The 27933-nt window shown below is 38.5% G+C and overlaps 1 protein-coding gene across 4 annotated transcripts; it reads left to right on the top strand.

The window, feature by feature from the left end:
• LOC148674185 (beta-1 adrenergic receptor-like) lies at positions 1-27566 on the top strand. 4 transcript variants are annotated; one of them, XR_015935267.1, is made up of 3 exons: positions 1-2105; positions 13044-13195; positions 23316-27566. XR_015935267.1 is itself a non-coding variant. In XM_088624092.1 (2 exons), the coding sequence occupies exons 1-2, from the start codon at positions 811-813 to the stop codon at positions 23341-23343; spliced, it is 1323 nt and encodes a 440-aa protein (XP_088480218.1). In that variant the 5' UTR covers positions 1-810; the 3' UTR covers positions 23344-27566. The 4 variants fall into 4 exon arrangements, 2 of the variants coding, with proteins under 2 accessions (XP_088480218.1, XP_088480219.1); XM_088624092.1 differs by lacking the exon at positions 13044-13195; XR_015935268.1 differs by lacking the exons at positions 1-2105; positions 23316-27566 and adding an exon at positions 7497-10075 and having other exon boundaries at positions 13044-13189.
• The last annotated feature ends 367 nt before the right edge of the window (positions 27567-27933 follow it).

Raw genomic sequence — 27933 nt, 5'->3', positions numbered from 1 at the left:
TCTGGGCTCCAGCCCTGCACACAGCGACAGAGAGGCAGGCAGAGAAGCAGCACAGTGCACTCCTGGATCTTTGAGGGCTAACTCTCCTTCACTCATACCGGCAGCAGTAGAGTCTAACAATGAAAGGAAGCTCACATAAAGTCTGTCCAGGTGACACTGGCTCAAAAGAAACAGACAACTGCAGAATGGATTTTTCTGAAACAGAGGGGCACTTTAAGGCTTTTAAATAAACTTTTAATACATACCTTTTGAATTTCTCAAAACTTTTTTTTTTCCCAAAAAAGACGGAGAAAGAAAAAATGAACTGAATGCATTTGGCTTTGTATTTCTATAAGTGTTTGAAGCAACAGAAAGATGACTGATTTCCAGAAACCAAAAGAGGATTGCTTCTGTTCTTCTGTGTTTGACACTGGGTTGCATGGAAAGGCAAAATCACAAAAGAAACCCAAGAGGGACCGAGCCAGGAAAATTTAGCCTGCTCGGTAATCGAATGGTGATTGCTTGATCATACTGCCTTTTTACTTCTTTTATCTGTAAACTTGACCTAGTGGTGACATTTGAAGAGAAGCTGAAAGGGACTCAACCACCTGTTTTTCCATCTGAAGCACTTGAATTCCCTCTGTAACTAATCATCCTGATCTCCGATCAATCAGTTGATGAGGCATATAAAGAATGTTGCCTTTATCTTTTGTGGATTCTTTTTTGAATCATGCAAAAACCACAGGAGAAACCTAAATACATTTATTGTGGAAGCTGGTATCTGGAAGCATCCTGATTTGCACTATAATCAACAGACAGGTCAAATCAAAGATGGACACATCCTCAAATAATACTATAGAAGCTGCCACTGGGGGTTGGCTCTTGAGTCCCCTGATGGCCATCATCATCCTAATTATTGTGTTTGGGAACCTGCTGGTCATTATAGCCATCACGCGCACCTCCCAGCTGCAGACCACAACCAACATCTTCATCATGTCTCTGGCCTGTGCAGACCTTATCATGGGTGTCCTCGTGGTACCTCTGGGGGCAACCATCATTATATCAGGTGAATGGCTGCTGAGCACCACTTCTTGTGAGCTGTGGACCTCGGTGGACGTCCTGTGTGTGACCGCCAGCATCGAGACACTGTGCGTGATTGCAGTGGACCGCTACATCGCTATCACCAGACCCCTCCGATACAAGGTTTTGCTGAGCAAGCGGCGTGCCCGGCTCATCGTGTGTGTGGTGTGGGCCGTCTCCGCGCTTATCTCCTTCCCACCCATCATGAACCACGACTGGCGGGACATGAACAACACCGAGGCGCAGGAGTGTTACAATAAGTCCACCTGCTGCGACTTCATCACCAACATGCCCTACGCCATCGCGTCCTCCGTGGTCTCCTTCTACATCCCCCTGATCATCATGATCTTCGTCTACGCCCGCGTCTTCATCATTGCCACCGGGCAAGTGCAGCTGATCGACAAGAACCGCCTGCGTTTCCAGAGCGAAGGGGCCCTGGTGCCACCGCAGTCGCAGCAGCTGCAGCAGCAGCCTCACGGCAACAACAACCTGCCGGCCTCTGGTGCCACGGCGACCCGCAGGAAGAACTCCAAGCGCAGGCCCTCGCGGCTAACGGTTGTCAAAGAGCACAAAGCGCTCAAGACCCTGGGCATCATCATGGGCACCTTTACCCTGTGCTGGCTGCCCTTCTTTGTGGCCAACATCATCAAAGTTTTCTACAGGAACACTCCTGATCGCCTGATCTTTCTCCTGCTCAACTGGCTAGGTTACATCAACTCCGGCCTCAACCCCATTATCTACTGCCGCAGTCCCGAGTTCCGTACCGCCTTCAAGAACTTGCTGGGCTGCCCGTGGGTCGCTGCACCCCGCTTGAACGTCTTCTACAAGGAGTTCCGGACTCACTGTCCCTGTTTGTCGGGGGCACCAGAAGTGAGCCTGGGCGACTCCTTCCAGAAAAGGCCCCCAGAGAAAACCGAGGGGACACGGGGGGGCGAGAGCCTGACCAGTAGCCAGAGCAGCTGCAGGAGTGAGGAGCCCTCCCCGGGACCCCCGTTTTCCAACGGCAGCACTCACTTCAGTGACCTCTCGGAGCCTGAGACAGAGATGTAAGTGTGGCTTCTATCTTGAATTTGCCCTTGCAGTTTGTGTTTGCGTTTGCACCAATCACTGTATGGTTTCTGACCTTTGATGCAACATTGCACTCACAACTGGGGGAGCAGAAATCTCCATGAACGATTCGATAAAAACAAATGCACACTCGAAACACGCTCAGGAATCAGAATTACTGTACGTTGGCACAAGCAAAGATTAAGCTGGCAGTTTTCAAACAAAAAACAACTCTATACAAGCACTGCACTCCAAAATCAGACTACTTCTGGCGTAAATGTCTGTATCTTTAAAACTACTGTGGGAAAGTGGTATCACAACACGAACTGCATCTAGTTAGTACAGTCTTCGAATGTGGTCTGTGTGGTTTGATTGAAATAGAACAGTGGTATAGTTCTATCTCCTGATCTGACGTCTCTAGCTTCCTGCTGATTTGAAACTCAGCAGTAAAATGGTCCTGAGAAAGACCAAACAGTGAAAACAAACAATGTTGATGCAATGCAGCGGGAGTCTTATCATGTCTGCTCAAACAATGAAACACAACCAACTTCTGTTGTCATACTTAAGTTCTGAACATTGTGGTCACAGTTTAGAAGGTGCACCCTGCATTTTCAATGCCCTATAGCTGCTAAGATCTTTGACATTTAGAACAGCTGGCATTTTGTTCTCATGCCTGTACAACCACATTCTTTATCATGTGTCTATATCCTGTGCTTTCTGAATTTTCCGTGCATTCTTTCAGTAGTAGGCATATACTATATTTACAATACCTGTCATGTTCTCCACTTAGCATTGAGGTTAAATCAATATAGCAATTTAATAATCTTATTGGCAGCCTTGAAAAGAGATTGAATCCAAGGACATTGATTTTTATTGTAAGTGGGTTGTTTTTTTCAGATGGGGCTACAGTCAATATATTTTGAATGCTGAAATTATCAGGAATGTAATGGTTAATCTCAACAATTTATATGCTACACACCGCTGCCTCTCACACAGAGGCATCCATATGTGTGTACTGTATGTGAGTGTGTGGACAAGGGCTCTTGGGTATATGTATATATAGTGTATGCACATATATAGAGACGTTTACACATCAATTGCAGAGAAATTCTTGTTCTATTCAGAGCTACTGAATAATATAATTTGACTTTTACATACATTGTTTGATGTTGTTTTCATTTGACTTTTACCCTGAATCATATTAGAATATCCTTACTATCTGTACAAGTCCTCAAAACTTTCCAAAACATTACAGAGCTGTTTTCCTGTTTTACACTTGGAGAAGTCAACTGTTATTGGCGCAGAAAATTCTAAGAACATTAAATGTAAATGATAAAACTGTATTTGTCATAAGCTTTTTACTGCCATTCAGTAACATTGTATATCTATTTTAAAGAAATGACTGTGTCATTTTAACAAGAAGAAACATTATTTACACAGTTATACATTAAACAATACATTTCAGGAACCAAAACCACAAAAAAAAAAAAAACAATAAAAATCACAGAGAATTTTCCTCTCGCTGTTTAGTATTAGGATGTTTTGATAGCATGATTCCATGTTTGTTCTTTTTTTGATTTTTGTAGCATAAAAGCTTTTCAGAGTACAGTACAGGTTTGCTGTTGTGCAGATGAAGTGTGAAATGGCATAGATAGAACAGGAGACCGCACTGAGCTGAGTACAAGATGTACTGTACTGACTGTAGGACCACTTCCCAGCACAAATGCTGTGATCCTTTCATTTTTGAAAGCTCACTAATGACAACTGGACACATACAACTCAAGAAACAGGTGTTTGGAAATGTAGATCCAGTTGTTTTGAAAATGAGGCTGGTCAGTTCTTGTTCAGTCAATTCAAATCTATTATTACAATCACTAAACTTTTCATTTTCCTATTTTACCAAATAAAAACATGCTTGTTTTTTTCATCTTTGTCATGGACACATAAGACATCAGAAAACCACTTCATTAACATTGAACATACATTTATATATTTCATACTGTATGCAAATCCTTACAATTACTTAAATGTAGTCAACCACAGAATATGCAAAGACAAGAATAATGGTAACAAGCCTTTTTTTTGGGGGGGGGGTTAATACATTTTAAAAATATTATCATTAATGATCTTCACATGTATTCCAATTTTGACCATTACTATGTACTGGTATCCCAGTTCTAGGACACTGAATTACACCTTATTGTATCATCTTGTAAATACAGATTTTAGTTTGTATAACCAACTGACCAAATCTGAAAGAAAATAAAAAAATGACTTTAGAAAAGTATCACAAGATATAAAATATAAGAATGGTAACTCATGCATGTTTTAAAGTGAACAGTAAACAACATTACTTCGAATTTAAATGTCTTCTTCAGTGGATTACAAACTGGATTTCAGTTTATAATTTAATTATTTCAGATAACATTTTATATGTACGCAGGTTTAATGAAAATTGTGTAACTGGGTGTATATAAATACTAAATTGTATTTATAATCTTTTGGACGAGTTCAATGGTTCATTTCTCAGCAGTTCCATAGTGAAGAATTTTGTACTTTGAGAAACTAGCCCTCCTTGGAGTTTGAGAAAGTTTCTTAAAAAGTTGTAAAACATAGCCGCCTGACAAATTATTAATATGTGATTTTTAAGTAAAAGAAAAAAGAGAAAAAGTCCAAATGGAAAAAGATTCTTACAGGCTGTAGTGTTTGGAAAGTGGAAGGAACACACAGTCCCCCATGGCCCACATTTATGTGGGAAAGATCTGTGTGCATCTGCAGAAAATTCACACATTTCCATATGGTATGTTAAGTGGAAAAAATACAGCTGTGTAAGTATTAGCGCTTAGTATTTGATACAAAGATCTTCTTACAGTATTTCTACAATTGCCCAGGCATCTGTGGATTACTGGCACCATGTATCAAAAATTGTTGAAATCACTAGAACACCATACTATGTGTTGGACTGAACTGGACATGGAATTATACTAAGTATATTATAATAACAATATTTACAACACTTAATAAATAAGGGAAAAAGTACAAGGTTCTAGTACCTTACATATGAAAATAAGTACCTGACAGGGTCGTGTCATTATGTATAAGCAAAACATCATACTGCATCTTATTTTGAGGTTTGTTTTTTAAGTTTTTTTTGTCACTCAAAATAATGTTTTACATCTTATATTTAGAAACTTCACATCTCCAACATAATCAAAGCAATTTTAATAAATGCTAATTGGAGTTTAAATTACATTACAGCCTTGTATATTATAAAGAACTGTTTTGATGTGCTACCATGCACAATATATTTATTCTGTTCTTCCTTTGAAAATATTTTAAAAACTTTATCCCATCTGCTCGCTGAATTAAATCAGATATAGTTCTACTGACAGATATTCAGACAGCGTATACTTTACACATTAGGACCAATATTTAAAATACTTATGTGCTGTACTTATTTCCCCATAGGACACAATGGGAAATTAAGTGCTTAAGTGTTTTAAATATAGAGCTCCTAGGTTTTAGATAAATTACCCTAATTATTTAACAGCTATATTGTGTTTACTTTATATTAAGTCTTTATATAAATATTTTAACACCATTCTGTTGCAGGGCCTGTACTTAATAACATACCACATTTTCACATATCAGCAACAGATGTTTTTAACAGTCAGTGAGCAAAACATTTTAATACATTCCAACATTTTGATCTATGCCAGCTCTGAGGAGTACATTGTGGTGTGTTATTTCTTTTGGAGTTAAATCTTACATATCTTAATTCTATTAAGAGGGATATAAAGTCACAACAGCTGAAAACTGAATAAATATATATATAGAACAAAAACAGAGTAACAAACCCATAATATAATTTACGGTATGAACTGCAAATTTCATGGAAAGGTTTTGAATTCTGCTGTGTCATTGATGTATTAAAATTAAAACTATTATATCCAGTAGTATTTGTTAAAATACATGTAATTATATATAATTTAAGATCTCTGTCACAATAAGACGTATGATTAAAATTATTTTAACTAAGTGAATTTTAGTTTTAATTGCAATTAATCCATAAACAGGGCAAATCAACGTAAAAAAACATTCATTCACTAAACTGAAGGAGATCTAGTACTGTATGTATTTGCTTTTCTCTGTAGTTTTGCTGGAATTGTCATGCATACTATATTGAATTCATTTGGACTGCTAGTTTTTCGGTGTGCATGTGGGTCTTGTCGTTTTGTCTCTCTCTGTGAGGGCCCCTCTGCAGGCCGCCCATCGCATTCTGCGAGCTGATAAAATTTATCATTGTGGGACCAGTCTTCCGTTAGCTGCCATGGTACAAGCTGTTTACCAGCTGTTTACAACCAGAGAGCCACAGGGAGTATAGGCTTGGATCTCTCTCTAAGCGATTCGCAGCAGAACAGGAGTTCTCTCCATCTACTGTATATCATTGCATTAACTTCATACGGTATATGACAGGTCATCTTAATAATACTGTAATGAATACGACCGACATTACTGGTTGTGCGAGTCGGCTTACCAGCACGGTGACATCACTGCCCTTCCCTGTGAATAGCAGGGACCTCAGCCGCCGGGCTGAGGGGAGATTTCCCTTTGGCTCAGCTGGCTGGTTCCCTGTTGAGTGATGTCGGAGGTCCGGGTTCGAGTCCCCAGCGGTGGAGGGCCGACCTGAGGCAGCAGTGGAGAGGGCGCATACCCACGTGAACCCGAGAGCTCTACAAAACTATGCTTAACGTTTCACTATGAGGGCGAGTCGCAAAGCCATTATAATAAAACCGTAATCTTAACTGTACGAACGTGTTAGTTGGATGAAATTAACACTAAATGTTGGTTGATAATAGCATCAATATGATTGAAAAACACAATTTTCAGGAAATGTCATAAATATCTATGTTATATATTATTATAGATTATGTTACAGATAAATTAACGTATTGAAGGAGTAATAAAATGTCAACATCTGGCAAATTTCGTGAAATTAGATTTGAAAATGTGATCTCCTGATCTGTCTCACTGAATCTCATTAGGATGAGATACAATCACAGTGAAGTGCACTAAAAGTGTACTAATTTAAATCAAAGTAAATTATTTTTGTAACTTTTTAAGGGGATATACTTATTCGTTTCAATTCTATTCACTGTTTCTAAAAATACACAAATGGGGTACAAATATGTGAAATGTTGAGAGTTTTTATTGTACAGTATGTGGAAGGGATAAATCCCTGAAAAAATCACTAAAGAACAAAGATACTTTGCTCTGCAACAAAATGTTTCGATACATCAGTTAAATGCGTTTAAAAACCAATATGCAATAAACTGTATTCCTTTTAAATACATATCTTATGACTCAAAGGGATCAATAACAGTATTATCTACAGTGTTGATTAATATACAGTATTCTTATTCCATTCTCATTCACTCTGTTACATAACACACATATCAGTAAAGGTTTCAATGAGCTCTACGTATTGCTTCATACCAACGGCAATAAAACAGGAAACTTAGTTAATATGTAATTGGAACACAAAAACATAACAAGAGGAGATTGATCATTTCTTCCATTTTTCTGCAAATGAACTTAATGATTATTCATTATTTAAGTTATTCTTCACCTTTATTTATTCAGTAGTCAATTCTAAAGGACATAACTTTACCAAAGTAATGTATTTTGAAGACTAGTACTATGAAACTTTGAGCATTCACTTTTTCAGAATTGAATGTAGTGCAATGAGAGAAAGAGCAAAGTCCATATTTTGCAAGAGTGGAAACAAATGTAATAAAAAGTTAGAAACCTACTGTATGTAGTGCATGAACTAGATGCCGTTTTTTCAAATACCATAAATCATTTTGGAACAGAACGAGGAAACTTCTTTTTTCAGCATTCTGGGTGTTTTTCGTGCTTTTCTGTGATTTTTGGAGGGTGCCCCTGCTTAGATTTTTAATTTGATGAGCATTCTGTTCCAGCCAAAATACTTTCTGAAAAGGAAGACCTTCTCAAATGTGACGGAGACCGCAAGCAATTAATGGTACACGCCACTGCCAGGCCACGCTGCTTCGCAAAGATGAAATAAAACTCAAGTTACAGCACAGATGTATTTGCCTTTCCAAGAAAAATAGACAGTCTTGCAGAAATGACTCCCCACCTGACAGCAAAGACGTCTCCGCTGCTGCTGTAGGAGAACCCATGACAAAAGAAGCTAAGTTTCTTGATTTAAAGTTGCCAAAATGAAGTTCCAATTGTTCTTTTCTCCATATGGTTTGGAGTAAAGCTGTAGCCTGAAAGTAGTGAACCAGCTGAAACAGTATGTTCGGACCATATTTACGTGACTGCAAAGTAAACTATGATATACCATAGACTGCTTTTGATTTCACATACAGTAGTTCACCACAGTTTTGCAAATGGGAATTATTCTAGTATTTGTTCACCTTGATCTGTTGAAATACCAGGGCCATCGTGGCTGATAACGTAACCATGAAGAAACCGAAGAGGTTTTGGCTTAAATTACTTAAGCCTTTCAAAGACAACTACTTGGAAAATCATTAATAATTACCCGTAAAAAAAAACGCCTGTGAGTAGCTGGCAACAGTAATGAATAGCGATGACAGAAATATTCATCCTGCTTACCAAGATACGATTCCAGGGAGCGGTTTCTAGGGCATTTTACCAAACTGTATTTCTGTTATCTTAATAGCCAGTTTGTATAATTTTGCTTTTTCCTGTTATTTCACTTTTAATTGCCTTGTATCCTATTGTGTTGTTAAAGGAATCTGGAGTTTCTGGGCTCACATTAAAACCCTTTGGCACCAGAACATTACTGTACATTACTGTACTTTGATGTGCAATTTTGGACTGCAGTTTGAGGTCACTTAGTTGTGCTTTAAGAGGGTAGTTTTGTTGGAGTAGCTAGCATTCAAGAATAATGCAAAAAATACAAACAGGAAAAGATGCACAATGTGTATACATATGAATAAAAATCAATACCTATTTTTAAATTTAATTTTTTCAGGAAAACTGGCTATGAAAAGCAGTAAGACATGTCTAACATATCTATGGTCCCTCACTGTATAAGGTCAGAGTACAAAGGTTTTGCCAAGCATTTCAGATCTGGATTATCAGTTTGTGTTGAAATTTGCAACTACTGCAACTTCTGGGGATAGGTAAAGGAAGCAGGCAGGTATTTTTCAGTGTTTTACTTCTTTAAAGAACTCAAATAACATCTTAGTTTAGAGGATTATTTTCAGATGTATTATTAAACAATGTTTGTATTTTTGGGAACAACAAATACATGATATTTAAATTAGACTAATATAATAATAAGGACCTTATGGTTCATAATTTTATTACCTACAAAACATTGTAGAAGTATGTTAACTCAGTGAACCTCCTGCTTCAAGTAATTCATTTCTTAAAATACACCGAGATGTTTTAGCAATTTTTAAAATTTTTAAAAATGACTTTTATTCAATTTTATGCTATCAGTTTTATTTTATCCTCATTCCTTAACGCAAAAGATACAAAGCTTTTTAAAAAATCAGCAGTTTCACTGCATTGCTTACGAACGTATAAACCCATGATGAAAGACTGTCTTAATCTTGAGGGATCAAGATAACAGCTTATAATCACACATGTACATCGGCCTTGACCTTTTTTCTGTAAGAAAAATGTAGTTTCCAACTCATCACAGGGATTGTTATGCAAGTCTACATTATTTTAGAATTCCACATGAAACAATTTCCCCTTTGCAATGTCATAGTCCTGCATTTGTAGCCTCAATTTTTATGAACAATTGTTCTTGACTGTGAAAGGTCAATAAATTCCAAAAATGAATATAATCCCTTTTTATTTACAGATTATCTCTGCTCTTTTCCCTTCAAGAAACATCACGTACCACTGGAGGCACAGGGGATATAACTTAAGGACACAGGGGCTGAGGATAGCTTTGATTTATTGGGTAATTTGCAATGCTTTTAGGAAAATGGCAGAATGTTTCAGTCCAGTCTCAGTAAACTACTTCATATTGTGCTGCACTCATGCTCCTTGGCTCATTTGTAATACATCACCACTGAATCACATCTAGTTCAGGTTCATAAAAACTCGCCTGTCTGAATTCTCACTAAATTCTTGTCTGTCAATTCCTGGACAAAAATATTTTCTCCCTTGTTCCCCTGTGGGGCTGGTCCCATGGTACTGCAAGCTACTGTTTACAATGTTAATACAAAAGAGCTTCGAGCTACAGTACTTTCTAGAACAATGGTACCAGTAGAATGGTTGCGACAATCAATTGATGTTAACAGTGTTTAGAAAATGTCATATGTTACACAATAACAAGAAGAAATAATATTTTTACACACCGATGCATCGAACCAGGGGGACTATGAGGGTAAAGCATTCTTCAATGGATCATTGAAAAATAGCGGTGAAATACGTGTTATCTGCATCTATCGATGATATAATCAAACATTTGAAAACTTGGTGAACCCTGGGATATTTAAAATTGAATGGGCTTTCCTATTTAAATACAGTATCATACAGACTTAAAATTAATTTCCAAAATAACTGTAAATCTTAAGAGCAAATTAGTCAGTCAAAGATGTTATTGAAGTGCACGACTTGTATAAGTTGCATTTTGTTTTGTCTTGTTTTTTAACTGTTGTATTCACTGATTTAAAAATCGATCAAAGACATTATTAAAAGAACTAATTCTACAGCTGCTTGATGGAATAAAAAACAAGCACACATGCCTGGCTCCCCAGACTTAACCCAAAGAAACTAATTTAAAATTTGGTGGATAAGAAATCTGTTTTTTTGTGAATTTTTTTGCCTGCACTTTGTTACTATACTGTATGTGCTAGCAGCACAGGTGAAGGAAACTATTGTTTTCCAATATCAGATTAAAACAAGGCTTTACAAGGATGACTTAGAAACCATTGAGTTGGAGAACAGTTCATGCACTGATTTGCCTGTGAATTAGATGTCCGGTCATTCAGATTCTACAAATTAACTGAATCGCAACAGAGACCCACATTCTATCCAGGGTGAAAGCAGTATGGAAGGAACTGCTTTGCTCTTGATAGGAAACACAAAAATTGCTAATAAGAGGGTGGCTTTGCTCCCTAGGCAGATTAATCAGTTTATTTCATTTTGTCCCATAAAGTGCAATACAAGTATATGGCACGCCAGACAGGAAGAATTGCTTGTTGATTTTAGTTTAATTACTACAGTATGTCCCCATGTGCATAGTAAAACAAAAGTAATCTAAAGTTTTGTCAGAGACATTTACAAGGTACTGCATAAAATAAATGGAACAACATCACGTCATGCTGACAAGTAGAGCAATAAAATAGTCTTAAGTTTAATAATCCTCCCTACCAGAATTCTGTTTATGAATACTTTTTTCTGACATGGCTAGATACAAACGTTATAAAATTGAAAGACGCAATTCTGCCTCTCAAGCTATTCAATTCAATTCAACTTTATTGTCATTAAACTTACACAGGTGCATAGTATAATGAAAAGTGTTTCTCATTAGTCACTCAGGTGCAGTATATAAATAGGACAGAAGATAAGACAATAGACAATAACACAATAGCAATAACAGTAACATGTAATAACATAACATAAATAACATGTCATCAAGTAATCAAAACTGTGCAAAATTCCGCAAACAGAGAAAATATAACAGGACAAAAACAGTGCAAAGTAATTCTTGGAACAGTGCAAAAATAATATGGTTAAAAATAGTATGGTTAATTAATAAATATTAAATATTATTACGACCGGTACAGTTTTACTGGGCTATCGAGGGGACAGTACAATTTCGGCTTACGTGTGTGTGGTGGTGTAGGAGTACAGTCGTTGTGGGTACAGGAAGACGTTAGGAGAGATCATAATATGGTGGGAGGGAGTGGGGGCGCCACCAACTTGACAGCTCTGGGGAAGAAGCTATTTTGGAGCTTCTTCCAAAATAGCTTTGGAAGAAACTATTCTGATTGCCCTGCGAATTGGAGGGTCTCAGTGATTAAACATTGTCTGGAAGGATCCCTGTGCTTTCCATGACTTTGGTCATTTTGTGCCTGCAAGTACGATTCGCCGTGCAATGGAGTGTCTCCTCTCCTCGAGTTATGAGCCTTATCATGATTTAACTGGTTTAACTGGAAAGACGCGAGGAGGGAATGGAAGAGACAGCGGGGTCAGTGGACGCTGTAACCACACAGCGAATGGACATTCAGGCACAGTGAGAAGGGGGAGACCACCACTGAGCAGTGCACTATTTCTGATCAATGATGTTCTCCACACTGGGGGTTGCCTCAATCCAGGGCTAATCCTGCTTTTAAAAACTCATTTCAAAATACCGGGATTGGTTTATGAAGGAGCAATGCAGTGCAGTGCTTCGATTCCTAATGCGCGCACGACTCCAAACTTCAACGGCTCCCACAGTCAAGAAATACAATACATGCTGGCCCTCTTGCACTCAGCATACCTTCTCACTGAGTTCCCAACTTTTTTTTCCCCCTGTCACACCTTCTCACAATTGGCCTCGACAAGTGCCTTGGAACTCCTGTGGCTGCCAGATTTGTGAGTAACAGCCATGAGGAAAAATGACAGCCGCGGGTCACGTCAGACAGTGTTTTCCATCATGTTTCAAACGCCTGTCTGTCAGGGCCGTTGTGTTATAAGGGGTAGCTATGTAGAGTTCTGTAGTTGTCCACACTGCTGTGATGACTCAAGTGAGATACCTTATTCAGGTTGCTCCAGTTGTATAAACAGGTACTAAAACAGGTCTGGAAGAGAGGAAATTGTAATCATCACCATGGACAAAAGCTCTTTTTTTTTTAATTACAATGCTATAGAATCAATCCGACAGCTTCTGAATTTGCTGAATTTGAGCCTCCTAAATATCTGTTCTTTCTTCCATTTAGAAAATCGGTAGAAAACCAGGCCCCAGCGTTTTCTCCTCATGGCTCAGAAACAGGCGTGTCAATCATGCCTGGAGAAATCCTGCAGCACAGATGACTTCATGGTCGCAGGGTTGTTGAACTAATGAAACTCATGTGCCGCCAGAAGATATGAGGTAAAACAATGAAACACTTCAGAAAAAAAATGAATACAATTAGATAGGTTAACACACAAGAAGATTCAAGTGGAACTAACACTGCTGGGAAGTTTCACATCTGTAATCACACCATCAATACACTTTAATGTGTTTGACATTCGTTGTACTTATTTTGGCTGTAATCAGGCAGCATGAATAAAAAAACACTCCCATTAAATTCTAGAGACCTCGATTGCATCACAGCACTGTTGTGCATTGTGTAGTATATTATAAGCTGCTCCTTTTGCACAAGCCACACAAAAAAAACAGACCTCCTGGGCAGAGCACAGATGCAACAATGTGATTATAAACAATAGGAAATGACAGATAATACCTGCTGTACTTGTCTTAGTGTGCATGTGATAGTACAATACAGTTCCAATTCTTCTACAGATGGAAACGTTGTTTTGTAGTTGGCGTGCGTGCAAAAGGTGACAGTAGCTTACAATGGTGTACAAAATGTCACTCAGGATAAACATTTCTCTGTGAAGTCTGTACTAAGCACTTGTAATAAGAAAATAATACAAAATAACATAAGAAAGGCTACAAGTGAGAGGTGGCTATTTGAATCTTCTCTCACTTGTTTGGTACTTAGTAGTTAACTGATCTAAGAATCTCATCAGTTGCTTGAAAATAATTGGGTTATCAGCATTAACAAAATAACTAAGTAAGTTGTTCCATACTTCCACACCCTTGTGGGTAAGAAGTTGCCTCCTGTTCTCAGGTTTTTGAAATGCACTTCCCTGTAGTTTCCACTTCTAGTGTCCTCTGGTGTCTCTTTCACCATTCAATCTGAAGAACTCTGCTGGGCGGACTTTGTGAATGCGTTAGAGAATTGTGAAGACTTGAATAAGGTATCCTTGTAATCTTCTCCATTCAAGGTTCTTCTCCGGCTTAGATCCAGAGAAGCAATATCATTTTTGAAACCTGGTGACCAAGTCATACACAATGTATTAATCTTGCTAATGCATTGTAATGTTAAAATTGTTCACCCTGATTAAATTAAATTACATTCTATACTTTTAACTACGTATCCTATTTCCCTACTTTGTCTAGAAGATTAAGATGGTGCTTCTTCTAGCTCAGTGTTTCCCACTATATATTCATAGTTTGCTGTTACTACCAACATGGAACATTGCACTTGCTAACATTGAATACCATCCACCAGGCACTTGAGGTTTTAAATCTATTTAATTCTACAGGTATCCCTGTGCAGCTCTTGCAAGTATTCCATAAAAGAAATATTTCCTACAGTAGCTCGATCCTGTATTTTCATTTCGAAGTCTCACATGGCCCCCAAAGACTTTTTCCATGTGTAAAATGTTCAACACTAATTTTTGCTCTGAAATCACCTCTCAGAGCTGATCAGTAGCTGGAGGTCAGCAGGGGAAATAAATGGCTAAAATCACAGTTCTGAAGCCCTGCTACGCCTGACATTTTCTGACATGATCTTTCTTCCAGCTCTCATTTGAGTATTTTTTTATTTAGCTGGAATATGTGTATAAGAGTTCTAGAAAGTTGACTGTGTTCGGGACTATGTGTGATAGTTGTGGATGTAAACTGTGAACTGAATAAAATGAAGATAATAAATCTTCAAGCAGTTTGGCAGTGGTACAGCCTGGTTTCATATGAAACCCACCTGTAGCTGACTCTCCACAAACAGTTCTGAGCACACACATGGCAAAGGAGCAAATTAATCCAACATCCATTGATTAGGCCCCGTGGGTGGAAAGGAAATTTTAAGTTCAAAGCATGTTTGTCCTCCCTCAATCTCCTGCAATCTCGTGCGGGTTGCAAAGGTGAACTTTGGGGTGGCATTGTGAAGCAGAGAGGAAAGTGGAAGTAAAAATATAAGACATTTTTAATGAATAATAAGAAAAATTTTGAGCTCTGTCTGGGAAAAATCCACTGAAAAGCCTATCAATCAGGAAGATCAAAGAGTGACATCAAAAGTGCTTTTTGTGAAAAATTAGGAGTTGTCAGGAACAAGACAGATAGAGAGTCTGGCAGATTCAATTAATGGGGTTGTATTGAGTCTCCCAGTGAGTTGCTGGTTTATTTTGGAGAGTAGAGCAGTTCTTGCCTGGCTGGCTCTTTGTTCTTTTCTGAGCGGCCTGTACTTTTTTCCTCAAGAAAAATACTTCACTGTAATTGACATGAAACAAAAACTTTGCCATTCTCCCAGAAGGACAGAAATAGCTGTCCCAGGCTTCTTATTCCTTAGGCATCTTTTATAGCTAGTCATGTAATACAACACAAGGTACAGTAGTCCACTTCAGAAGATGAGAGCAGGAGGTTGGCTGTCGCTGTAGAAATGCTTTCCCTCGCTGTTTTTATAGTGCATTTTTTATTTTCAGTACAAAGCTACACCAAAGATTACGATTAGAAACTTCATCATGATTGTAGAATGGTTATTGGTTATTGGTAATATCCACCGCTCATCAGAAAAGGTCACAGTCACCCAGAGTCTATCCTGGCAGACACAGAGAGCAAGACAGGATCTCATCCTGAACAAGACACCAGTCCACTGTAGAGCCCCCACACACAAGCACAAAGGGATAACTTTAATTTAATGAACCTTGTTATCATGAGTTTGAAAAGTAAATCACCTGGTGAAACTGCACACATACAAGGAGGCCACCATGCAAACTCCATACAGAAGACACAGTGTCCACAATCAGTTTCAGGACCCGACAGCTGTAACATAGCAGCACTGACTTTCAAGTCACCATGCTGCCCTAAATTAAAACGTTCATCACAAAATATGAATATGAATGTGCTATTAATTCACATTCCTTTTTCACAGTTGCTGTGCAATAAATCCTTGATTGTACTGTGCCAGACGAAACTCTGTGTGAAGACCTAACAGATTAGAATTGGGCAGCTGATGTTATCAAGTTATTTTAGTCTCTGAAATGTAAGAAATTACAAAAACAAAGAGCTTATAGTAAAGCCAGAATAGACATTCTAAATAAAACACAAGATGCTACGATGCTGAAATAGTCTTCAAATTGAACCAGAGACTTTCCAGGCGTGTCCTAATGCTTTCTAAATCAAAGACTACACAATAATACAATCATTGCCATGTACAGTGCCAGTGGGATTCAACACATTATCTGTGTTTTCTGTTTTACTGTATGTGTGTTTCTTTATTTGTCACAACTCCAGACCTATTTTGTCTTTGTTTGTCTTTATTTAGTGGTTAGTGGCCATGATAACTGTCTGCGGTAAAATTAGATTCGGGAGAATCTCCACATCTAATTGCTAGGAAGCTGCCACATGTTTAGAGATAGCAGAAATGCTAAAAAAAAACACCTCTCCCACTGCTCACTTTAAGCCATTATCACAGACATTCAGTCCAGTTTTAAGACTATTTTACAGTGTCTCTCTGACCACTTTTATAACCCATTTTTGTGACCTATCCCTAGGCTGCCCAACCAGCAGACAGCCATTTATTTTTATGTACAGTAGTTACTGCCCTTCATTTCACATAAAACATCTGAATTACCTTCCTGTTGAAGGGAGTGGGTCCTGACAGCTTGTAATCACCTATGTCACCTAACCTAAGACCCTCCTCTTCTTTTTGCTCATTCCAACATGAGAAAAACACTAGTTTCATTCCATTTTTTCAACATTAAACTGAACAATTGGGACTATTTTAAGGAGCATCACTTTTCCCTCTAAATAATGTACTTCTACTTTCAGTCTTTGGGTAGTTAAACAAGTCAATTCCAGATATTTACTATGTTTCTAATGACTTTATGCACTACTGATAAAGAAATCGCATTTCACTCATTAAAAATTATCCTAAAGAACTTCCCGATGTTTTATAGAAGCAATTGTAATAAAATAGTAATAATAAGTGTTACTGACAAACCCATAACAACATGATATGAACTGAAGTCGGGTTTGACCCACACAAAAGCTTACTGTATTTATGTGGATAACTACAGTCGTTTTTTCTATATGACCTGCTTAACAACCACACATACTGTATAATAGTCTCAGGTCACACAAAATATTAGCAAAGATTATGAGTACAAATTAACAGTATGCATGGTCTGCCCTCACCAGTCACACTTCCAAGACTGCTTTTAAAGAAAACTCTGGGCTTAATGCAATATTAAAGGCTGTATTTCACAAAATCCTTGTAATAACTTTGGACTGTACTCCTGCTGTGTAATGTTTCCTGTTTAAACTGAAGCCTGTTTAAAACTATCACCAGATGAGCACGCATGTTCTCTAAAAATTGGTATCAGCTCACTTTAAGAGCAAAAGCAAAACTAGGAACCCCAACTAGTCTCCAGAGCCACGCATTGTGAAATTTTGTGCAGAAAGAAGGGCCCATTGTTGGATATGTTAGCACACACAAACAGAAAATGATTTACTGAGATTATGAAATAGCCAAGTTAAGATGCTTTTTTTACAAATATGGGAGCAGAGAATGGAGTCGCATTGCTTGTTTGCATTTTTAGGGACTGTAGCCCACCACTTCTCCTGAATCACATCCATGAATATCATTTGTTCTCCAGGGGAGCACAGAGACATGTTACAACACAGTTATGGGTCTCCTGTGCACTGCCAGAGGTTTGAATATTCTTTCAATATGTAGAGCTGAATTTGCTGGAGGAAATACAAAGATCAGCCTAAATCAATTTAATGTTCTCTGAAGGAAATTCAAAACCAAGGAATTACAGCAAGTATGAATTTGTGTTAGACAATCTGAAGGGGACACTCACTTGCTTCAGGGTGGCACTCTCAAAGAATTATTAGGGGTAGAGTCTTCTAAAGAAGTCTTTGACGCCAACTTTAGACATTCACATTTTTAAAAATAGCTTGTTTTTCAACAAGTCAGAATCCACAGGACCTTATTAGGACTGCCACCTCCTCAGCCTTCAGTGGGTGTCAGACCTCAGTGTCACTGGGTGAAACGTTTTCACTTCCTTCAATGACCTGCAATTTGAACGGGGGAACCCTTTCCCCTAAGGCTTGACGTGACAACCCCCTGTTACTCCCAGAGACACAAGACATGAGTAGTACTCATGCATTAAATCGCAGGATTGTGTTATCATAGTGGCATACTTTCATAAGTTTGTCAGTATTTCTGTTTATACACATAGCATGAACCAGAGATTATTCAGCATGAGATGTAATAAGAAACAATGTCTTTCGATGCAGCATTTAGAAATGTGAATGTAAACACAGCACTGAAAAGAAAAAAATACTAGTTCTAACTACTCACTGCTATTTTTTGTAAGGTATACATCAAACATGTTTGCCATTTCTAGAATAACAAAGTTTAAGATGTAGATGAAGTCAACTAATGACAAGGTTATCACTGTCTTCATTAGACAGTGGGGAGGGGAACAGAGTTATGAAGCCAATTCATAGATGGGGATTATTAGGAGGCCATGATCGGTAAGGGAAATTTGGCCAGGACGCCGGGGTAACACCCCCTACTCTTTTCAAAAGCCACCCTGGGGACCACAGAGAGTCAGGACCTTGGTTTTACTTCTGATCCAAAGGACGGTGCCTTTTTACAGTATAGTGTCCCTGTGACTATATTGGGGGCATTAGGACCCTCATAGACAGCAGGGTGACCGCCTCCAGCTGGCCCCACTAACACCTCTTCCAGCAGCAACCTTAGTTTTTCCCAGGAGATCTCCCATCCAGGAACTGACCAGACTGCTTAGCTTCAGTGGGTTACCAGTTGGGAGTTGCAGGGTAATAGGGCTGCTGACAGTCTCGCAGTATCATCACTGGAGACACAATGAGTGGATTACCTGAAAATACACTTTGCTACATTTAAGATCTAACAATAAAAAATACAATATTTGTGTATGTCAGCATGATTTGCACAGCAAACTGTTACCTTAGCATAATCCCTCTGTCTCTGTAATGGGTCTGCATTCAACTGCTAACATGGACTGATTAGATATCCCTAGATTTGATTCCTCTGTAATCCTTAAATAATTTTATTTTTTCCTCTTTCTCTTTAGAAAAATCTCAGTTATAGTGTTTCTGGTCTGTACTGATTTAGCTCCAAAATGTTAGGTGAGCCACACTTCTATAATCTGCTGAATGGGTGATTACAGAACCCCTGTGTCCAGTGCTCCAAAGCATTTTAGCAGTAAAGTCACAATGTAGATGAATCAACACTAACTCTTCAGAATGGTTTTTAGCATGGTATCTTTCATCAGTAGTTTATAGTTTTATATGCATGATCGGGCTGCTCATAAGTATGTCTGTTTATTGTTTTTATCATTTTAAAACTAAAATGCATTTTAGACAAGCATCGACCTTTGAATTCCTTTTCCACTATGCAAATTCTAAAAGAATTTAAAACCAATGGAAATGGAGACTTATCCACTGAACTAAGACTTAGGTCAACAAAATAACTAGGCATTATAATGACCTTGCAAGAAAAATTCTTCACTAGCATGGGAAGGGAATGTTTGCCTTTATTGTACCCCTGTGGAGAATGTTTCTGTTAAAAGAGGTTATCTGCTATTCTGAAACCATGGCTATGTCTACCCTACATTTTCACATGCTGTAAAGAGTTAAATAAACTGCAAACATGATTCTCATCTGCATGAAAATGATGTACAGTACCAATGAACCCAGGAGTTAGTCTTATCTTGACTAAACAGGGTTGCCTGACTTTGTATAACTGTGATCTATTAAGAATGCTTAGCTTTGGTGTGAAGCAGTTTAGCATAAATTCTATACTGTTTTAATGTGTTGTCCTGTAATTCCTCATGCTGTGTGACATGTACTGTAAATTAAATAATGCCAACAACTTAACAAGTTGTAGTGGTGGCTCTAGAAAGTTCTAGAAAGAATAAATTGTCAGGTTTTAAGTATTAATTTCATACCACAGAGAGCAAAATAGCTTTATTCATGGAGCTGACCTATAGTTGTACAGTATAAGGTCTCTATATAATTAAAAATTACCTCCACTAATTAAAAACATGGAATTTTGTCTTAAATGCAAATATGGACTGCATAGAGTCTAAAGCATTTCAAGGTATATCGAAATTTTCTGTGAACCGAGAAACTGAGCACATTTTTCTCCTTATTATGCATGTGAAAAGACTTAAATCAAGTTTTTTTTTACCACTTTATTTTAATTCTGTTCATAAACCTCAGTCCAAGTTTGGATCAGATTACATTGAAGTTTTCACAGTCAATTCATAATCAGTCTTTCAGGTTATGTAATAATGGTACGTTCTTTCTCACTCAAACATACTCTGGTAGTAGTGCCAAAAAAGTTATGATCCAAACATGGAAGTACATCAAAAAGGGCCAAAACGTGCTTGGTGATCATACTGCAATCATAGTTTAAAACACTTCATCTTTTGCCAAGGAATACTGTACAGAGGCAAGAGAATCCAGGACATGACTAAAGATTTGTCTTTTGCAATGTGTGTCGGGTCAGTTCTGTCCACAGTGCAGTGTTCACATCTTGCTCTCCAGAACTGAGGCTAAAAGAATAAAACTTTCCAGCTCCTCAGTTTTCCTCAGCCCCTGCATGTTCTGGAAACACGTCCAGGTCTCTTGCAAACTGTCACAAGGCATTGTTTTGATGGTTTGGCCCTCTCTTATAACCTATTCCATATGCTTGTACTACCATGTGTGAAAAAGTTTATCCAAAATAACTCTTTATTCCTGGTTCTCTTATGTTTTGCATTCTTCTCTGTTCTTGCATCTGTTCTGTTTCTCTTTGTAACTGTGGAACCCCTCTGAGGTATACTGGAAAGGTTCAAAAGATATTTATGTCACACTTTGGAAAACATTGCACAAGCAAACTTAACCCCATCGTAAAATCTAGAATATTACAAACACTCAATTACTGTGCAGAGACTTTCTAATCTTACTGAAATTCTCCATAGAATTGTTATGTGTCTGAAAAGCTCTCACAGCTACCAGAAATACTAAACATATTGTCTTGGTGTCAATACCCATCTTTTTTTCAGCCAATTCTCCATAGCCAGGTACAGTAGCTCCACTAAACAAAAATTGGAAGACTGGTGATAAAAACTCAGATTCCTGTAAACCACATGGTACTGTATATAGAAAAATAAGCAAGATAATAATTTGTAGTTGTTCTACAGCTCTCCTGCTCATACAGTATATACTGTAGTACCTTAAGCCATTGTAAGACCAACTAACCTAAAGATGGCCTTTTTCCCAGAAGTCTACTGTGTCTGAGTTAATCTTTACTTACAAAATGACCCAGTATTCATCCCAGCATTATCTGTTCCACTTCTCTCTTTGGTAAATATTTTAGAGGTTCGAAGAGGAAGAAGAAAAATATTACAGGATCAAATGAAAAACACACAGTGGCACCCAGGAGATTGTTTACAGACATTAGTTCATTCTGGCACTGGGAGATCTGATAAGAAAGTGTTCTTAAAAGGGATCAAAAGATCTTACACATCTGCCCTGCATGAATATGACTTTACATAGAATACCCAGAGCTGCATGTGAAAGTACAATACATTTTACACACACTCTTATAGTTCCAAAACCTTTTTACGTTTTCAAACTTAAAGCATTTTTCAAAGCTTTGTGGGCAACTACATCAGCAAACAAAATTCAAATGCTTCATTTTCAATCAATTAATGTTCTTATTGACCTCCCTGTAGATTATGAATAAGAACTGCAACCCCGAACCCATTTCTTCTGTGCAGTGTTCTCTGATGCACTAATCAGCACCCCATTAGGAATTGAAAGCAGTTCCTAAAAAGGCTTAGGCAGCGGATCTCTGCACTGTACATTTTGTTTTTTCCTTTTTTCTGAGAGCGAATAAACCGTCCATGTTGTTTACCTTTTCCTGTGGAGACTTGAACAGTATCAGAGATACCATCGGTATCCAAGGCATTTGAAGAGAAAGAGGGAGAGGTAGAGTGGGAGAGAGGCTTTTTTAGCCTCTTAGGTTAGAAGCTTCACCTTCACCCTAAACTATGTGACATTTGAATTGGTTCTGTCTTGTACAATGGTTGTTACTCTGCATGGTATGCTATGCATGTGTCCCAGACTGAATTGTGTGAATGGCTTTGATGAAATCAGGCACAATGACTGCTTCAACCTTAACTAGACACCTTTTTGTTTCCTCTGCTACTCAGAAGAATGAGTTAATAGCTGCTTCTGAAGTCTACTTCTAAGAGTATACTTGTCTTCTCTCTCTGAATCTGCTTCCAGAAATTGCTTCTCGGTGATTATATCAGGATTGCACCACAGTGCTGTAAGAATGGACCACCAAGCACAATACAACACCAATTGTTCTCCTGTAAATACCTCCCACCATTAACTTTGAGAAATTGTTTTTGCTGGAATAGTTATCTCACAAATCACAAATCACATTTAAAGCAAACAAAGCAACAGCGGAGAACACAGGACACGTTTAATTGACAGGCTGCTAGATCAAAACAAAACAAAATAACAGGAAAATACATGTTCTCTCCTTTTAAGGATAGTGGGCTGAATGATAGCCTTCCTAGCTACGTGCATGTGGCTGTGGATTTGAGTGGAAGAATTTCCGATATTATGGAAACACCCATACAAACATGTTGTAATGTCTTTCAACTGTATACTTGACACCTTTCACTTCCAAACTCTGTCAGACCCTTACTGAAACAGACTTCATTTACAGCATTGTCATTAAGGTATCAATGGGGAGCATGGTGACGAAAACATCTCACTCAGATAATCCTCGTGTAATCTTCAGAACAACATTTTTATCTTGATTCATTGAATTTAGTTATCTCTTGGATTTGTGCTCACTTCCTCATTTTCAATACATGGTGTCACAATACATTTTGTTCACCACAGGTTGCAGTTTGTTATGAGGATAAATTTCTCATGACCCCAGAGTATTTCAGCATGGGACTCAACAGTAAATACTGTACAAAATGCCCATTTTATAACTGTACAAAAGTGACTTTAGAGCAGCTGTTCAGTGTGTCAGTGACATACTGTAGATTCACAAGTGGAAACTACAGTAAAAGTGAAGTTTCTCTTCATACTAAATCTGACTAAATGAGTAATGAGTGACTGTCCCAGATGCAAGCTCCTAACTGCATTCCTGTGTTTTCAGCTTCTTCTTACAGGAAAAAGACAGCTGAGAAAGAACTGACAGATCTCCAGAAAATGAGGAATGGGCTTTGCTGTGACTGGCTGGCCGGGCTACCTATACCATCACTACAAACAACGCTATGGACTGATCAGATGGTGGAGAGACTGTCATGGCCATATCTGAAGAAAAGAAGTTGCCCCCAGTTTTTTGTGGGTGAAACTGGACAACCAGCCCAGTTTATTGTGCGACAGTAAGAAGGAAAGCTCTCTCCTGCTAATGTACTTGGCCATGACTGTGCCCTTTTGCAGCTGGAGACAGAGAGGAGCTTGAAGCATTCGAAAGCACTCTGTGAATGCCCTAGCTCTTAAGATGTTCGGTAGGAGGCTCCACTGAATGAATAGGACTTTGCTTACAGCTATGGTATGCTGTCCACATCTACCAAGTGCACAGACTTGAACTTGATCTAACAACCTGTGACACACACCCAGCACTGCACCTAATCTCCAGCACCATGTACATTTACAAGCATATAAAATGTAATATAAACTCTTTACACTTTTGTCCTATCGAAGGACACACAGTTGTCGTGTAATGTGAAAAAAAAACAGCATTTCAGCATTCAGGCACAATTCTAGTTTCTGTTAGACATACAGTCAAATACTGCATTCAGAATGCCATTTGATTTTGTTGATTTTCCCATTTAATTTTTGAACTTCACATTCGGTTCACCCATCCTCTCTATGCCTCACGGCATTAATTCAGCTTGCAGTCTTGTTCTACGCTCGGTTTCCCTCTTTAGAACCCGATTTTATTACAGAAGTCACAGAGGAATTCCCCTCCAACCACACAAAGTAAAGTGGTGACTGAGTGATGGTGTAGCAACCTGATCATCAGTGCATGGGACTTGAAAATCTGCAGATGTGAATTTGTTTGCAGCTATCCTGAGCGTTAGAAAAAAACAGACAGCAACTGCAGCAAGAATGTGCCAGCTTTCACAGATTTATTGAGTTTTTGCTACCTCTTACAGCCAAACCACCTTCCTCTAAGATAGCATCTAAATCTAACTGTATTACAAGCAGAAACCATTACTACTGGGCAGTACCTTAAGGAATCCTCCACGTATCTTCATAACTGGTTTACCAAGCTACACAAAATGGACTTAAAATATCGTTATGCATCTTCGTCTCACATCGGCACATAAATTGTAAGCATGTGGCAGCTTCTCACTCAAAGGCACTGAACTATAAGGCAGTTCTGAGCCTTTTTTTCAAAACAGAAAAGCAAGTCGGAGGAAAGGAGATGTGGAAGAGCTCTGTGCGTTATCACTCGAGTCGTAAGTTATGACGCACTTGAGATAGGTGCATTAAGCAGCTATTTAAAATAATTCTGAACAAGATTTGCAATTTTACATTGGCACAAACCAATGATCACTGCAAAAGCTTTGCTTTCATCAGCCTTATTCTATTGTTCTTTAATTGTTCAACTTTGTTTTTCCACATAATGCATGCCACTGTACTTCAGACTACAGCAGTACCTACATGTTCCAGAGTGGTACTGTACATCTTGTATAAAACTGACCAGGGCACACAGCCGAAGAGAGCCCAGAGATAGCAGGTTTGAATCCAGTTGGTCTCTCTTAAGGATTTCAGCCAAGTCTGATGACAAACATGGATCCACGCTTTGCCACACAGCCCAGAGAAACACACAAAATTCCTGTTTCATAGCAGGTGGATCTGTTTTGGATATTGCAAAGTGCAGACTCTTTCACAAATGATAATGATGGAAGGGAAAAGCTTAATATTTTATATTGTTTTACCTTCACATGTCTGCCTGTGCAAATCTACTCACAGTAAGGTAGCAGGTTTGAAACATACATCATCTCGTGTCAGATGATATAAATAGCATTAGCCTCCCAAGATCTGAAATAGATCAAACTTCTGTGTAATGGAAGTCTTATCTGTTGCCTGGCAAAAACAGCCCATTCTGAAGCTGTAGGTAAAGAGCGTTTCAGTTTTGTTGGCAATGTGATTACCATCTGTAAGGAAATGTGGGGAAACAGTTTCCAGAAAGAGCTTTCTTATCAAACAAATGGAACACGAATATAATAATACAGTCATGCATTCAGAATTGTGGAAAATATTATTCAGGAGCGCTTGATCTTCAGAAGACACCCATAATGCTTCAAATGCTAAACACTTCAGAAAAGAATAAACTGTGAAAGAAAAAAATCACAAGTTACTAGCGCACAAGTTTTAATTAGATTGCACCACAAAGGCTGCAGCCTGCCAACAGGTGGCAGTGTTGAGCAGCAGCTGTTTCGCACACGGGCACACAGATGACACTATCTTTGGGTTGTGAATTTTCTTTCATTCACCATTGTCTTTTCTTAGATGATGCCTAATTTATTTCAGTTATGTCACTTGTTTTATTATTATTGATACTATATTGTATGCCGATGTGTCATAATGATATATAAATGTTTATTTTTATACAATGTTAACTGATGTGTAGGGAGAGTGATACAGCATTTTGTATGTAATATAAAAAAACAAAAAACTGTACGAAAGATCCCTGGTGTTTAAAACTGAAACTTTGAGGGAATTTACATTGATATGACCAACTATCAATTTATTTGCTATCAAACACGCAAGAGACTATCTTAGGTTTAGAAGTCATGCTCTCTATTGCACTTGGTTCCTATTTCTGTTCTGACTCAGTATTCTGTCTGGTTTCTCTGTTCTGAAGAACATAGTGTAAATGCAGTTAGCCATTCATCCAAATTCCTCAAGGCAGCTGTGCCATGCCCTCAGAAACAGTAGCTATACACCCTCTTACACTCGACTTTTCCAGTTTGTTACATGTCATCAAAACGAAGACAATACTGGTACACTCGAGAAAATAAAACAAAGTCAGTGGTCTCGGAAACAAAATCCTTCTAGGGACCCCTTAAGAACTTCTCACGACCACATGTTTAAATCAAGCACAGAGGGTCACTGGGTCATGTAAAATGGGTATTGTGGAAGGTGTAGTGGTTAGCACCGAACATCACAGCTCTTGGGTCTGTTTCTGTCCTTCGGGACCTGTCTGTTACACATCTGTAGGATTTCCACAGATTCAGGTGGGCTTTCACCAGGTGCTCTGGCTTCCTCCAACCTCTTGTACTCGTGCGAGTAAGGTTTGACTGGCTAGATGGGCTCACCCTCTCATTACTTGTCCATGAGCAGAGAGGCCTGGGTCCCACTCCTCCCTTCAACCAGTCCTGCTGGTGGGACTGCTCAAACAGAACAGAAATGTTCCAGCTTGTATTGTACGTACAGTACCTCTTCCTTCCTGGAGTCTCCTGGAAGAAAGAGGCTTTATCTTATGGAGTTCAGTCCAGTCAGAGTGCTTTAACAGAACTCTGATCTGACTGTTTTCCACAGCTTTTTCACATCACAACACACACAATTCCCAGGCATCAGTGGGACACACAGTCCCCCCCCACAAACTCTCCCTAGGAAGCCTACCGTTGATTTGATGGCAGTAAAAAGCTTTCATCTGGATGGACAAACCGCTCCTCCAGTGTCTTTGCCTGAGTTGTGTAAAACGAATGTTTCACCTTCACAGACGTTCAACGATTAAGCAGCATGAAAATAAGAGACAACTGACAGGAAACAGGAAAGGTACACGAAAACATTCTGTCATGATGTCGAAGAACACGGAAGAGGACAGAAGTGGAAATGTTCTTCCAACAGACTAGTTTGGGTCTGACTTTCTGCACACCCTCTTAACTAACAGAAAAAGAGGTAGAGATGGCTGTGAAGTGTAACCTGCTATGGCTGTTTTTTAAGCAGAACATGCAAATCACACATCACAGTGCTGTTCGGAACGCAGCCCCAAGTGGAAAAGATCTGTGATAACATTATTAACACGAGTTCACTGAAAGACCAGACAGAAAGTGCTCTGAACCACACAAAAAGTAAAGCACATGCATACAAGAAGCACAGAAATGGAAACCAAAGCTGTGGAAAGATAATTAGCCGTACAAATGTGTACAAATGCCAAGCCCTCCCCTGATAGTTCTGCATAGTTTGCAGGCATTCCCAATACACATCCCTTTCCAAATCCATAATTGACAACAGATCCCAGCCGAGCCAGAGATCTCTCTCTTAAACAGTGTACATAGTGTTTTGTAAATGCCTCATCTTGTATATAAGTGGAAAAAAAGTTTATTTAAAATGGAGTATAAAATATATAAATATACAAAGAAACATAATAAACACTGAAAAAATACTATTTTCTTTTTCACCATCTTTTTGTATACCCAGATGTTGAGTATCTGATGGGAGGGGGTTACCGGGGACTGAATGACTGCGAGAGATAACTACTGGGACGCTAACTGCCTATTGTAAGATAGTGTTGTGGTATTACGGAGAGGGTTCAGGGATCTCTAATACTCATGATGTACTTACTGGAACCAGTATAACCCTCATCTATGATTCTACTTGAATCAATGTCAAAAGCCTGCAAAAAGCCTTCCTCTTTCCCTATTTAAATAGCCCTTAGAAATCACAAACAATATGGCCTCACAGAAATAAGCTGCTCACATACTGTACTGTATATTGGCATGTTTGATAGCAAGTATTACTAGCAATAATTG

This window comes from Lepisosteus platostomus, chromosome 3 (genome assembly GCF_059453375.1).
Source record: "Lepisosteus platostomus isolate fLepPlt1 chromosome 3, fLepPlt1.hap1, whole genome shotgun sequence".
In the NCBI taxonomy this organism is placed as follows: Eukaryota; Metazoa; Chordata; class Actinopteri; order Semionotiformes; family Lepisosteidae; genus Lepisosteus; species Lepisosteus platostomus.
The sequence above is the reverse complement of the archived record's forward strand: the minus strand, read 5'-3'. Positions and strand labels throughout refer to the sequence as shown.